We start from the raw sequence: 15,252 nt of genomic DNA, 5'->3' as shown, positions 1-15,252 counted from the left end.
GCGGGGTGTGGGAGGGGAGAGCGGCGAGCCTATTGGCTACAGGCCACGCCGCGGAGCGGGGCGGAGCTGCGCGTGCGCACGGCGTAAGCGCGCTCTTTTGGGCCGTTGAAAAATGGCGACTGTTGCCGAGCTGAAGGCCGGTGAGTGCGAATGGGAAGCTTGCCGGCTGAACTTTGTCGGCCTTCAGCCTGTGAAAAGGATGGGACGAAAGAAGGGTGCGCGGAACATAGTCAGCCTTTTCGGGGTCGTTCTGTGGCGTCAGGGCCTGCGGAGCGTCCAGAGGGTGTGGCGGCCGCCGCGCGGGGGCCCTGAGGGGATGTGGTTGCATAGGGGCAATGTTTAAACCGCCTTTGAGCTGCAGGAGGGGTCCCAGGATCCCCAGGTACCTGAGAGGTCTATAGTTCTGTACCTTGGGGCTCTGGTGCATCCTTCTGGACCTCGACGGGGGCGAGGCCGTGAGCCCGGCCTTTCCCTCCGGGCTGATGATTACAATATGTAAACCACCATTGTTTGTGTTTAGCACAATCCTAAACCATTTGCTTGCTTATCTCATTCCATCCTTACAACCACCTGCGAGGTGGGTCGCGACTTTCCATTGGGAAAAAGTGGAGGTAGAAAGGTGTCTGGCCTGGCCATTCTCCTGTGTTTTTAGGAAAAGTTCCACAAAGGTTCGAGTCCTTAAGCTGAGAACATTTGTACACCGTTAGTTTTGACGCAGATGTCCAAACAAGTAATAGTGATTATAGTTATAAGTCATCGAGCCTTATGTGTCAGGCACAGCCCAGCCCTTGTGTTATCTAATTGATTCTGTGTATTAACCTTATGCCCATTTCATAGATTAGGAAATTGAGGTGCTGAGAGGTGAACTAGATCGACCAAAGTAATTTAGCTAGAAAGAGGCAGAGTGAGAACCTAGAGATGCTGCACCAGGCCTGCAGGTCTTAGTTACTGAGTGATACTGCTGCCCGGCTAGTAAAACCAGTTCCATTTTTCAGGGAATTTAGACTCCAAATCAGTGATTCTTAGAGATTTGGTGGGGAGAGCATGATTTGAGAATATGATTCAGGAATTATTGATTTAAATGTATATTTGTGGCCCAGGACTTATGAACAATCATTAAAAAGGCATACCTCTATCCACAAGGACAGACTTGACATGAATTGGTGAACTCTCTCCCCAGGAAACACATATCACCTGTAATATTGCATGCAACTTCTGAGGATTTAAAGATACTTTGGAATATAAACCAGGTTAAGAAGCTCTTTCCAAAGAAATTGTCATGGTACAGTGTTTTAATAAGCATGATAATAGAGGGCAGATCAGGATGATATGGAACCCTAGAACTCTCTAGACAAGGGATGTCCTACACAGATGTAGGGAGCCCTTTATGCTTTTCTGCATTCGTGAGCTCTTAATGTGCTTAGTGTTAAAGAGAAACCCATTGAAAATGCTTGCCAATCAATTATCGTATATGGGCTTTCACCTTTTTAAAGCACTTTCACCTCACATTTTTCCACCTTACTTGGTTCTACCTCTGAGACATAGAACTCATGTTGGAGAAGACAAGTGAGGCAGGAGTTAGTGATCTACCGCTGAGGTAGTGATGAGACATGCTGGGTTTCCTAACTCCAGCTTCACTAATTCTCATTTCTTTGCTGAGTTCGGGGCTGTGCTGTGTGCAAATACAGAGTAATTGGGGGGAAAAAATCTCTCCATCTAAATTCTAAAGATGGAATTGGAGAACAGAGGTTCGGTTATGATCCCAATATAATAAAGCTGTACCTTCCTTTTATGGGCCTGTTACACAGTCTGGCTGGGTGATAACTACTCTTAACACACCTGCAAAAAAGGTTGAGGAGATGAATCTAAATATAAGGGCCAAGAAAGGTTAACGTCTAGTCTAGATTTTATCTCTTTAATCAACAAAACCTGACTCAGGTTTTTGTTGTTTATCAAAGCTTAAAAAAATTTCATGTCCATGCCTACTTGGATACACTCCCTGGGCTCCCTTTATTTTATTTTATTTTTGGCTGCATTGGGTCTTCGTTGCTGCACGCGGGCTTTCTCTAGTTGGGGCGAGCAGGGGCTACTCTTCGTTCTGGGGACTTCTCATTGCGGTGGCTTCTCTTGTTGTGGAGCGTGGGCTCTAGAGCGCAGGCTCAGTAGTTGTGGCGCACGGGCTTAGTTGCTCCGTGGCCTGTGGGATCTTCCCGGGCCAGGGCTCAAACCCGTCTCCCGTGTGTTGGCAGGCGGATTCTTAACCACTGCACCACCAGGGAAGTCCCTGGGCTCCTTTTCTGAATTGTCATTATTGTGGTGTGCTTATTTATAGCATAATACAGTATTAAACTATATTTATTACACCAATAGTATACAGCACAGTATTATAATGCCTCTAGGCAGCTCTCTATTCTAGGCACTATGGGTGAAATGTGTTAATTCTCTGGAGTTGTTATTTAGCTATTAAGGACAACGTGAGAAAAAAAAAAAAGGTTCCAGACCACTGCAAGGGATGATGCCAATTCAGCCCTATCCATATTAGTATTTATAGCTAAATCTTATTATCATAACTACTGATATTTGTAATAATGACCCTTGCTTATCAAGAAGTTAGATTACATTCAGCATATATATCCCTGATTCCTTGAGATGACATTGATAAAGTTACATGTTGGATTTCTAAGTAGGCTTACAATTTCAAAATCTTACTGTTTTAAGGACGTAACTCATAATTGCCTTTAAAAAACAAACCCCCCAGAACAAAAGCCCACCTTTTTGTTCAGAATGGGCCATTTCCCAAGGGTTCTGGGTATCAGTTTTTATACAAAGGACACGACATAGTCCTTCCTTTTTGGAGTGTACTTGTTATCTTTAATATCTACTTTCTGGACCAGAGGGTTTTAGTGACATACAGAACCTGTCTGCAGTGACAACCATTCTTGAAAAGATATGAGACACTGGGAGATAAGTTCACGTCCCAGTAAGCTAAGTATATTTCTCTCCCCCTTTTCTTCTTCACTAAAGAATGTGTATCAGGCTTCCCTGGTGGCGCAATGGTTGAGAGTCCGCCTGCCGATGCAGGGAACACAGGTTCGTGCCCCGGTCCGGGAAGATCCCACATGCCGCGGAGCAGCTGGGCCCGTGAGCCATGGCCGCTGAGCCTGCGCGTCCGGAGCCTGTGCTCCGCAACGAGAGAGGCCACAGCAGTGAGAGGCCTGCGTACCGCAAAAAAAAAAAAAAAAAAAAAGAATGTGTATCAGTCTACAGCCTCTGACAGTGACGATGTTGGAAGGATAAACTTGGATTTGCTTAAATATATTAAAATAGTAAATCATCTCAACTCAGGAACTTTATTTTTTATTACATATGTGGCTTTTGGTAGCTAATGTGATGATTGTTCCGTTTGTCATAGAGTATAGGTTGAATGTGTGTTATGCCATTTACCTTTTAAGCATTTTTCTTCAAAGTTTGGCTAAGGATGACAAAATTTCTTCTGTAACTGAAGCATTAATATTTTATATTTAACAGTTTTAAAGGACACCTTGGAAAAAAAAGGAGTATTAGGGCATTTAAAAGCAAGGATTCGAGCTGAAGTTTTCAATGCTCTTGATGATGAAAGTGAACCTCGACCATCATTGTCTCATGAAAACCTTCTAATTAATGAATTAATTCGGGAGTATTTGGAATTCAACAAATATAAGTATACAGCGTCTGTCCTCATAGCAGGTAAGAGGTTATTTATTGTTAGTTACCTGATACGAAATCTGCCTCTTCCCTTCTGCCAATTCTCAGAAAGTGTTTAGCCTAGAAATCTAATTCCATTACCAACAGTATCATCTGGGACATGACTGGGACATAAAACTCCCATGGGCTCTTTCCATAGCCTGAACAAGTGCTCGTGAGGTTTATTGTATTGTAGGGGAAAATAACTCAATAAACACTTAAACTAGGTGCATACTTTGAAAAATCATCCATAATTCCTGGCACTGACAATAAATACTTGTTTACTGGTATTGAGAAGAAACAGTTCTTTACATTTTATCCTATATGCTGTCAGTCTTTTTTCTATGTATATGCTTTAAAAATACACACACACACAGATTTAATATATATTATTTATTAAAAAATATAAAACATTGGAGATAAAGCCTCAAAATATTACTACCATGTATAGATCAGGCACTGTATACAAATGTATGTGAAAGCCTGATGTCTGAAAAGGATTAGATAATCTATAGAAATTTCAAATCACTGTGTTGTACACCTGAAACTAATATAATATAATATTGTGAACCAACTATACTTAAATAAAAAAAGAAAGAAGAGGTCAACTATACTTCAATTAAAAAAAAGAAAAAAAAAAGAAAAGGATTAGGAAGGTAAACTCCAAACTCATTCTAGTGATGGGAGGGAGAGAAATGGTATTGTGGGGAGGGAGTCAACAGTTAAAAAGAAATTTACTTTATCTGTTAAATTTTATTTCTTAAGAAAGCAAAAGAACTGGAAGAATATGCACAGTAGTCAGGATCAGCATTGCCTCTGGGCTGGGGGAGATGAGGAGGTTGGGAGGATGATCAAAAACACCTTGCATGTACATAACTTGATTCCCTTGTTCAAGGTGTAATCTGTGCTTTAAGACTGTTTGGTGCCTTGGAGATATGCTTCATCAAAGAAAGACCATGAAGTGGATTTTGGAAGAGAGAATGGATTCCTTATTTGTGATGCTGGAACTTTCCATTTGATAGATCTTTTGTTAATATTCTAGATCTTTTATTTAATGTTAACTGAATGTTAATACCTTAACTGAATAAAGACTGATGATTTTTATTGGTTTAAGGATCTTCAATATCAGTATCTTCACTTCAGTTTGTTATAGATGGCTATATAATACATTAATAATCAGAAAAGAAGAATATGAAAATATCATCAATTAGATGTCTTGGACTTGTGCTTACCTAGAAAGGAATATAATGACAATAGTTAAGTTTCTACAGTGTCTTGGCTTTTTTAAAAAAATGAGGTAAAATTAACATATAAGATTTTTTGTTGTTGTTGTTGTTGGCTGTACGCGGGCCTCTCACTGTTGTGGCCTCTCCCGTTGCGGAGCACAGGCTCCGGACGCGCAGGCTCAGCGGCCATGGCTCACGGGCCTAGCCGCTCTGCGGCATGTGGGATCTTCCCAGACCGGGGCACGAACCCGTGTCCCCTGCATTGGCAGGTGGACTCTCAACCACTGCGCCACCAGGGAAGCCCAACATATAAGATTCTTTACCATTTTTAGTATATAGTTCTATGGATTTTACCAAATTCATACAGTTGTGTAACTACCACCACAATCACAATCACGATATAGAACATTTCCATCACCTCAAAAAATTCCGTGTCCCTTTGTAGAAACCTCTTCTCCTACCCTCAAACCCCTAGCAACCTCTGATCTGTTGTTTTCTGTAACTATCATTTGCCTTTTCCAGAACATCATATAAGTGAAACCATGCAGGATGTAGCATTTTGAATCTTTTTCCTTTCACTCAGCATAACACATTTGAGACCATGCTGTTGTTTTTCCCCTCCGAATAGCATTCCATTGTATGGTTGTATTGATTTATCTATTATCAGTTGATAGACATTTGGGTTGTTTCTAGTTTTTGGCAATTATGGGTCAAGCTGCTATAAAACATTCATTTACAAGGTTTGGCCGAACGTTGTTTTCATGACTCTTGGATAAAGAGCTAAGAGTGGGATTGCTGGGTTGTGTGTGGTAAGTGTATGCTTACCTTTATAAGTGGATGCAACATTTTGTTCTCCTACTGGCAGAGTATGAGGGTTCCAGTTGCCCTGTATCCTTGCCAGCACTTCATATTAGTGTTCATTGTACTTTTAGATTTATTGCCGCCAAATGGATATCAGCGCTGTCGTGTATTTAATTTACAGGCTTCTTAGAAAATAGGACTTCTGAAGTCTAGTATATAGAAACAATATTTTCCCAACTCAAAATTGGGGGATTTAAAAAATAAATTTATGTTAAACTGTATTAAAATATGTATTTAACAAAGTAGCTATTCTGAAAGTCGTAAAATCACATACAGTTGCATCTGCCTTGGCGTGTGCCTTCATCATTCTAAAATCTGAAAAATGTGTATACCTCATAAGTGTGGTTTTTATCAAAATCCTATTTACTTTTTACATTAATAAAGACTCGGTGTTTTATGATTTTCCCCCCAGAATCTGGTCAACCCATAGTTCCATTGGACAGACAGTTTCTCATCCGTGAACTAAATGCATTTGAAGAATCAAAGGATAATACAATGTAAGAAGTTTTTTAAAAAAATAAGTTTTCAGATATTGTTGTATTGGAGTCATAATTGCATAGCAGTGATTTTATTTCATTTTAATTCAGGAGGTATTTATTTGGGCCCAGTGTGTATCTAGCACACGTCCACGGTGTGCAGCTGTGAGTAGGTGCTAAATGCCTGTGGTTTCAGAGGACTGAGCACCCCTGCTTCATCCTAAGGGTCACGTCTCTTGGCTTCTTGATCCATCCTTTTGTTTTTTAACTGAGGCTTTCCTCTATCAATTGTTTTCTTCCTCACATTTAACTCTTCCTCCTAACTGCTTCCTTCACTTCAACTTGGGAATGTACTCAAATCTCCCCTCTCCAAAAATACCTCTTAACTCCTTTTTATCACTGAACTTAGTGAAGATCAACCCCCTGTTTTCATTTTGTTATTACCCCCTCTTTTGCCTTCTCTGCATTTTAAATTCTCCCCTCACCGTTTGTACTGAAACTATGCTCTTGAAAAAGAGTGACCACTTCTAGTAGTTTCTTAGATTTTTTCCTACTTTAGTGTTTCTTAAACTTTTTCTAGAGGATCCCTGAATGGCAGAAAAAAATTGTACCTAGGAGGCCTGGGAACATAGATCAAAGCACCTTTCCCCTAGTAAGAAATTTCTTGGAAGTCTCATGTTTTTCTCTTTCTAAAAGTTTATTGAAATTTTTCACTCTACTTCATGATATAATTTTTTTACCATTAAAATGTTTTAAATGACATGCCTATTTAATTGAACTCTCCCTCAAACCTTTGTGTAAAATTAGTGTTCTGGGATCATATGCCACCTGTACTTTGTACCAGGCCCCTAGCACTAAGAGTGGGTATATATTTCCAATTTGAGAAGCTCAGCTTTACTTGAGTTTCTGCAGTGTTCTGTAATATTGACAACTCTTCCTTAAAACACTTCTTCTTGTCATTTGTCTTTTATGACCCTTTACTGTCCTGGTTTTTCTGTCTCCCTAACGGTCATCACAGTTTCTTCATTGGCTCTTTTAGGGTTCCTTTAAATTGTGCGCACTCTCCCCGAAGTTTTGTCCATAACTTTCTTTTCCTCTTGTCCCCCTGCCCACTTTTCTATGTAGTCTTGAGTCTTTAATGATGTCTCCACGCTGGTGACTCTGCTTTAAATCTTACAGAGCTCGTGAATTAACGGGCCCACGTTTCTGCTGGCATCTCAAACTCTGTGTGTCCAAAAAATCAAGTCCATTATTTTCATCTCTTCAAGCCCCCCTCGTAGCTACCTCATACTGCCATTCAGGTCTTCACCTGAGAGCTCTCTTGCACTTCTGGCTCCTTCTCACTTCTCCACCAGTCATTTTGCGAGTCTCATCAATTTGACCTGTGCAGTAGCGCCTGTCTGTCCTCACGACCTACGCCGTGCAGTTCTGGAGGCGTCTGTCCCGTTTCTCTCCAGTCACTTTCTTTTCTAACTCGTGTCACGCTGCCAGTAGTTTGCTTTCTGAAAGTAAATGTTGCTTTAAAACATTTCCATTGAAAAGTTTTCAGATTTTTAAAAAGTAATGTGGTACGTGTATGGTGTAGGTACCAGTGGAAGTCTGAAGTAGCACTAATAGTCACATTAATATTTTTCAGTGAAACTTAAGAATTTTCACAAAAAGTAGGATAAAGTGTATAATAACCTTATGTTAGGTCAAGCCATGCCACCAAATGAGTTTGTGCCAAATTTATGAAGAAAATTAGTTTTCAGAGTTTTTGTTTTTCAGAATTGCAAATAAGGCATTGTGAAGCTGTACTTTAAAAACATTAAGTAGGATTTTTGAAAAAAGAAACCTTAATATTCATGAAGCTGCAAGTTAAATGTGGTAGTTTTATATTTTCTAATATGTCTTAAAAATTTTAAATCTTAAGTAAATTTTATTGTAAATTTGGAAAACAGAATTTTTTAATTTAAAAATCTTCTTTGACCAGTTAACACTTTGGGAAACAATGGTTTAAAGTAGACAAAGAGACCTATTTTATATTCCTGTATGAAGCTTTTATAAGAGCTGAGGCATCTTATTAAATAGAGAAACTCACTCTCTTGGTTTCTTTGTGGTATGGAAAAATTGCTTTTGTGTATAGTTGGTTATTTATTGCTGTATAACAGATTACCCCAGAAGTTGGTGGTTTAAAACAACAGACATTTATTATCAGTGGAGAGGAATCTGGGCGTGGCTTCTGTGGCTGGTCTCACTCATGAGATTGCAGTTAAGATGTTGTCCAGGGATGCAGTCATGTGAAGGCTTGGCTGGAGCTGGAGGATCCGTTTCCATGTGGCACGTTCACATGGCTGCTTGTCGGAGGCCTCAGTTCTTCACTACGTGAACCTTTCCGTGGGACAGTTTGAGTGTCCTCGTGACATGGCAACTGACTCACTCCAGAGAGAATGACCAAGAGAGAAGGCAAGGAGGAGGCCACAATGCCATTTATGACCTAGACTCTGAAGTTGGAAGTGCTGTCACTTAATGCCTTACTCAGTTCCTGAGAAGTGAGTTCAGCTCACACTCAAGAGGAGAGCAGTTAGACTCCACCTTTTGAAGGGAAAGGATGCCATACTTTGAACCACCACAACTGCTAATAAGTAGATAGATTATCTCAAAAAGACAATCCTAAATTGATATTTTCAACTGTGATATTGGAAACAAGGGAAAACCACTCTTTATTGTCATCAGAGCAGCCTCCATTGGTGCAAGGGCACTAATGTAAATCTCCAGGCAGCATGCTGTAAGGAAAAGAATATGGGACTTGGGGCTTCCCTGGTGGCGCAGTGGTTGAGAGTCCGCCTGCCGATGCAGGGGACACGGGTTCGTGCCCCGGTCTGGGAAGATTCCACATGCCGCGGAGCGGCTGGGCCCGTGAGCCATGGCTGCTGAGCCTGCGCGTCCGGAGCCTGTGCTTCGCAACGGGAGAGGCCACAACAATGAGAGGCCCACATACTGCAAAAAAAAAAAAAAAAGAATATGGGACTTGGGGTTCAAGTGTAAAGTTTGTTGACTATCTAAGCAATCTCTAGCAAATCCTCAGTGAGCTGTGGTTTTCTCATTTATAAATTGGAGATGATGATTATGACATCACAAGGTGAGGATAAAATGAAGAGAGAGAAGAGTGTTTTGTAAACTGTAAAGTAGCTTTTAAAATATTAGTTCTTACCCGACTGCTGTATAGCTTGCATTTATATACCATTTAATATGTGCCAGGTATGGTTCTAAGCACTTGACATTTATTAACTCATTTCGTCCATAACTGCCCTATGAGGTAGAGACTATGCTTATCCTCATTTATAGAGGAAGAAACATTTATGAGGCTGGGGACGTTAAGAAACTTGCTGAGGTCAAGTGGCAGGGCCAGGATTTGAACCCAGGCAAGGATTTATTAATCCAATAAGTATATACTGAATAGTTGTTTTGTATCAGACCATGTTAGGTAGTGGGAAATCTTATACTGGACTTTGGAGTTTAAAAAAAAAAGCTGATTCCTGTGCATTGATTGAAATTGTATTTCAGCTTAGGTGAGGTTTAAGTTGTTAACGTGATTTCTCTGGGTTTTAAAATTGTCTTTAGAGTTAAATGGTACACTTAAATTTGAAAATGCATGAACAGTTTGCAATTTGGATAATAACCATGCATCTTTTTTCTTTTAAGTCTGGTGAATTACTTGGCTATTTTCGTGTCAGAGGCTACCTTTTAAAGAGTAGATATTTTTAAGCTCTTCCTATTTATTCAAATTGAATTGACTTTGATTTTCTTCCTGCTATAGACCTCTTTTATATGGAATTTTAGCTCATTTCTTGCATGGCACTAAGGATGACATCCAGAATACATCTCTGAACGGGGCCTCACTTCAGCCTCCAAACCCACATCTTGGCAGACAGCCTAATGGAAGAAAGCACATGGGTATGAGTTTGCTGAGACTTATCATTTAGCTATCAGCAAGTATATTTTCTTCCTATCTGTTTTTATCTTTGGAACAGTTTTTCCTAAGATTTTCAGTCAAAGTTTAATTCCATTTATATCCAATATAGTTAGCCCGTGTTATTTATCCTCAAAAAAACATGCTTTTCAGAAGGAGAATCTTGTGAGGGGTGGGGAGATGACTAGACAAAATTCTTAGATATAATTTCTATAAAGAAGTGTTGGGCTTCCCTGGTGGCACAGTGGTTGAGAGTCCGCCTGCCGATGCAGGGGACGCGGGTTCATGCCCCGGTCTGGGAGGATCCCTCATGCCCCGGAGCGGCTGGGCCCGTGAGCCATGGCCGCTGGGCCTGCGCGTCTAGAGCCTGTGCTCCACGGCGGGAGAGGCCACAACAGTGAGAGGCCCGCGTACCGCAAAAAAAACACAAAAACTGCTGGGGACTTGCCTGGTGGCGCAGTGGTTAAGAATCTGCCTGCCAGTGCAGGGGACACGGGTTCGAGCCCTGATCCGGGAAGATCCCACATGCCGCGGAACAACTAAGCCTATGAGCCACGACTACTGAGCCTGCCCTCTAAAGCCTGCGAGCCACAACTACTGAAGCCCGTGCGCCTAGAGCCTGTGCTCCACAACAAGAGAAGCCACTGCAATGAGAAGCCTGTGCACCTCAATGAAGAGCAGCCCCCGCTCGCCGCAACTAGAGAAAGCCCGCGAACAGCAACGAGGACCCAACACAGCCAAAAATAAATAAAAAATAAATAAAAATTTTAAAAAAGGAGTATTTAATGGCTTTTTGAGATAATTGCAAATATTTAAAAAAATATATTGATCATGTTAAATACTTACTCTGTCTCTTAAGATCTGAAAGCAAAATATTTGTGAATCAGGGTGATCTCTTGCAGGTTAGTTCTGACTTTACTAGGAGTTATCCTTCTATATATCTTAGAATTCTAAGTCCATGGAACATTGGAAAAGAAATCATTCCCGTCTTCTTATTTTACAGTTGAGAAAACCAAGACTAAGAGGTTCATTGACTCATCTGAAGCCTGTAGCTGATCATTTTTAGCAGAGTCAGCACCCTTGATTGCCATTCCTGTACACTTTCCACTTAAAGAATATGGAGAAGTTTTCTTAATTTCTTTTTCAAATATTGGTAAGGAACTGTCATTATTGCCTACTATTTGGCAAGAACTTAAAAAACAAAACAAAACACACGGTACAAGAGTAAATCTCTAAACAGTAGTATAGTGTGAAATTCCCTCTAACCTCCTCCCTCCTTGCCTCTCCTTAGCGCCTTGATTTCCCTCCCTTGCACAGAAGGTAGTGCTGTTAGCAGCTTGGTGGGTGTCCTTCAGGAGTCATTTCTACGTATTTAAATTTATATGCACTGTTCCTGTACATATTATCTTACAGTTTGCTTTTTACACTTATTTTATCAATTTATGTATATCTGCTTCTACCTCGTTCTTTCTGTAGTATTCCATAGTACTGTTGCTAATCACTCTTTACTGATCTACTTTTGTATGTTTTTTTTTTTTTTTTTGGCTGCGTTGGGTGTTCGTTGATGCGCGTGGGCTTTCTCTAGTTGTGGTGAGCGGGGGCTACTCTTAGTTGTGGTGTACGGGCTTCTCACTGTGATGTTTTCTCTTGTTGCAGAGCACGGGCTCTAGGCGTGTGGGCTTCAGTAGTTGCAGCACGTGGGCTCAGTAGTTGCAGCACGCAGGCCCTAGAGCTCTCGGGCTTCAGTGGTTGTGGCGCACAGGCTTAGTTGCTCCGTGGCACGTGGGATCTTCCCAGACCAGGGATTGTACCTGTGTCCCCTGCGTTGGCAGGTGGATTGTTAACCACAGCACCACCAGGGAAGTCCTACTTTTGTATGTTTTAAATTGTTTGCTTTTACAGTATTGCAGGGTAGCATTAGTATTTTTCTTATGTGGATGCCTAGAAGTAGAATTGCTGGTTCAAAATATATGCATATTAAAAAATGTAGCAGATATTGTTTAATTCCCCTCCAAAAAGGCTTTACCACTTTACATGCTTGCCAAGAATATATGATAATGCCAGTTTCTCTTTAATTGTCACCAGTGGATATTGTACACATTAACACATGTTAACACAGCAAACCCATGACGTTGGTATTTTTAGTTCCAGTTGGGTGGGGGCAGGGTGTGCTAGAGAGGATGCAAGAGTCCTTGGGTTACCTTGGCTCCTGTCTGTATAAAGTACCGGAGACATCAAAGATTCGAGTTCAAGTCAACAAAGCTTTGGGTACCTATTCTGTGGAAGACTCAGAAAGGAGAATGAGTGCACTAATAGGAGAACAGTGATATTGCAAATTATTTTTCTTGATCATCAAAAATGTTACTGACACAACAGGAACCTCGTTGTGCAATGAATTGTGAAGAATTGTTAGCCCCAAATTGCCTTATGTTTCAGTAACACATTTAGGCATTCCATTTACTTTCTCAACTCCAACTTATTGTGTGAAAGATACATAAGTTTTATTTGACAACATCGAGAAGTTATAAAGGTATTAAAATAATTATTCAGATTATATACCTTCTATCTACACAAAGTCATCCAGCTGAAATAAAAAACACTAAAATTAAATTCTCTTTTATTTGAAGATAAGTCCAAAGCCTGCCATCATGAAAGCACTTCTTTTATTAAAGCTTTCAGAGTACAAAAAAAAATGAAGAGGGTTTATATAACAGGCACACTCACCTTTGAAATGGTAGCCAGTTCATTAATGCTGCTGATATTAGTGCTTGTAGTATTGAAAGCAAGGTAGTTTTTGCTATAAATAAAAGCCCAGATATTTTATAATAGAGAAAATCATTATCAGCTCAACATTATTGCACATTTATGAAGTACATGAGTGACATACTTCAGTCTTTTATAACACTTTTCTAGAAAACCTAAAATGGTTTTGCCCTAAGGATATTGTTGATCTTGTTCTTCCAGCAAAGTTGCCTAACACTGAGGGGGATGAATTTTCCAGACCTGTGGTGGTGTTAGCACTCTGCACTGCCTCTGAGGATGGGGAGCTGCTCTGGACTAGCAAGACTGTGTGTACAGCAACTTGTCCTCAGAATTAGCAAATCTAGTGTGCATTTTTGGTGCTACAATTGCATATTTCTAACAACTTGTCTAAATTTGTCTCCTGTTATCAAAATGGTCATTAAAAGGTTTTGGTTTTTTACTTGTAAAGAGTGTTTGGGGAATTGGGGTTAGGGTTGGGGGGGTTCGTGTTTTCTTAGGAATTTAGTTTGTACATCGCATTTTGTTTTTTTTTTTTTGGCTGCGCTGGGTCTTCATTGTGGTGCGTGGGCTCTCTAGTTGTGGCACGCAGGCTTAGTTGCCCCATGGCATGTGGGATCTTAGTTCCCTGGTTGGGATATTAGTTCCCCGACCAGGGATTGAACCCATGTCCCCCGCATTGGAAGGTGGATTCTTAACCACTGGACCACCAGGGAAGTCCCTGTGCGTTGCATTTTTGTCGCATTTGGATGTTAAGTCTCTTTAGGTTCTTTTAATCGAGAATACTTCTGCCCCCTACCCTCTCCCCCAGGACAAAAGAAATGGAGCAGACATAACTAGGGCCCTTTCTTTACTATTCTGGAGCACAGTGTGTGGTCACAGGGGCTCTGGGCTCCTCTGAACCTGCATGGAACTTTCTTGTTTTGTTTTTGGCTGAAGAACATTTTCTACAGTTTCTCGGAGGGTTTTCTGATTTTGGTAGGAAGTTGTAAACCATGCTAGTTTTCTTCTTGCCGCAAGAGGGTGCTGCTGGGAGGATTTCTATTTGAAGAAAAGTTTTTTGGTTTTGTTTTTTTTTCTTTTTAGTTGAGCTTTGGCATCCCTCAAAATACTAATTGAATACACAGTCCTTTCTTGTGAATTCCCATTCCTTACATACAGTGTAAGTTTGTAAGTAGTTATCCATGGGTTTATTCCAGGGTGTACTCTATTCACTTAAAAATATGGGCTTCCCCCGTGGCGCAGTGGTTGAGAATCCGCCTGCCAATGCAGGGGACACAGGTTCGATCCCTGGTCCGGGAAGATCCCACATGCCGCGGAGCAACTAAGCTTGTGTGCCACAACTACTGAGCCTGTGCTCTAGAGCCCATGAGCCACAACTACTGAGCCCGTGTGCCGCAACTACTGCAGCCTGCGTGCCTAGAGCCCGTGCTCCACAATGAGAGAAGGCACTGCAGTGAGAAGCCCGCGCACCGCAATGAAGAGTAGCCCCCGCTCGCCGCAACTAGAGAAAGCCCACGCGCAGCAACAAAGACTCAACACAGCCAAAAATAAATAAAAAGAAAAATAAAAAGTCAGGAAACACTTGTGAAAAATTAGAGTGAGTCCCTAGTACTAAACATTTCTCATTTCTTCAATAGTGTTTAAAAAAAACCCTTTTTAAAATTGTCCTAAGCCATCTAAAGAACCCACACAATATTAAATATATAACATCCTATAATGTATGTAGATAAGTCTGCCTGCTGCCCATTTTTACTTGGGATGAGTACTGACCTTTGCTTCTGCTCATTGCAGAGGACCACCTACAGAAGGAGCAGGGGAGGAGCGCTAACACTGAAAACCTGCACCCTTCTCCTGCAGTGAAGAGATGACGTTTCCATTTGGTGCGTTCTTTATAAACTTGTATGCATTAAATAACTTGTTTATTCTCCTAATGTTACCAGAATTCATCACCAGTATTTGTACTTTGTGGAAATGTGAGTTTCTGCAAAACCTTTAGCCCCTGTGTTTTACTGCATCTGTGAATAAAAGCTAACTCTGTCATCTAGCTTACCAGATTTGACTTGAAAGAAAATGTGTTGTTTTTAGGAAGATTTTAAAGGCCTCTAAATTTTTGAGAAATGAAAGGGGTTTTTAGTACCCTATAAATTCTTCTAAAAAAAAAATCAGGTCTTTATAGCCATATGCTCTGTTCTTTGTTTGGCTGCAGCACATGGCTTGCAGGATCTTAGTTCCCCAAACAGAGATTGAACCC

At 40.8% G+C, this 15,252-nt stretch overlaps 1 protein-coding gene across 2 annotated transcripts; it reads left to right on the top strand.

Annotated features, from left to right (window-relative positions):
* The first annotated feature begins 111 nt into the window (after window positions 1–111).
* CEP20 (centrosomal protein 20) lies at window positions 112–15,033 on the top strand. 2 transcript variants are annotated; one of them, XR_013811224.1, is made up of 6 exons: window positions 112–140; window positions 3,529–3,726; window positions 6,223–6,307; window positions 10,086–10,222; window positions 11,242–11,391; window positions 14,793–15,033. XR_013811224.1 is itself a non-coding variant. In XM_079718629.1 (5 exons), exons 1-5 carry the CDS (start codon window positions 113–115, stop codon window positions 14,867–14,869), a joined length of 525 nt encoding a protein of 174 aa, XP_079574755.1. In that variant the 5' UTR covers window position 112; the 3' UTR covers window positions 14,870–15,033. The 2 variants fall into 2 exon arrangements, 1 of the variants encoding a protein (XP_079574755.1); XM_079718629.1 differs by lacking the exon at window positions 11,242–11,391.
* The last annotated feature ends 219 nt before the right edge of the window (window positions 15,034–15,252 follow it).

Source organism: Hyperoodon ampullatus (genome assembly GCF_949752795.1).
Source record: "Hyperoodon ampullatus genome assembly, chromosome: 14".
Lineage (NCBI taxonomy): Eukaryota > Metazoa > Chordata > Mammalia > Artiodactyla > Ziphiidae > Hyperoodon > Hyperoodon ampullatus.
Note: the sequence above shows the minus strand (reverse complement) of the source record. Positions and strands in the feature narration are given on the sequence as shown.

Bases quoted from the DNA above. Each gene is read 5' to 3' on its own strand.
- CEP20 (XM_079718629.1), top strand. From the start codon at position 113: ATGGCGACTGTTGCCGAGCTGAAGGCCG. The intron at 141-3,528 runs GTGAGTGCGAAT...TATATTTAACAG, and splicing joins TGTTGCCGAGCTGAAGGCCG to TTTTAAAGGACACCTTGGAA. The intron at 3,727-6,222 runs GTAAGAGGTTAT...TTTTCCCCCCAG, and splicing joins AGCGTCTGTCCTCATAGCAG to AATCTGGTCAACCCATAGTT.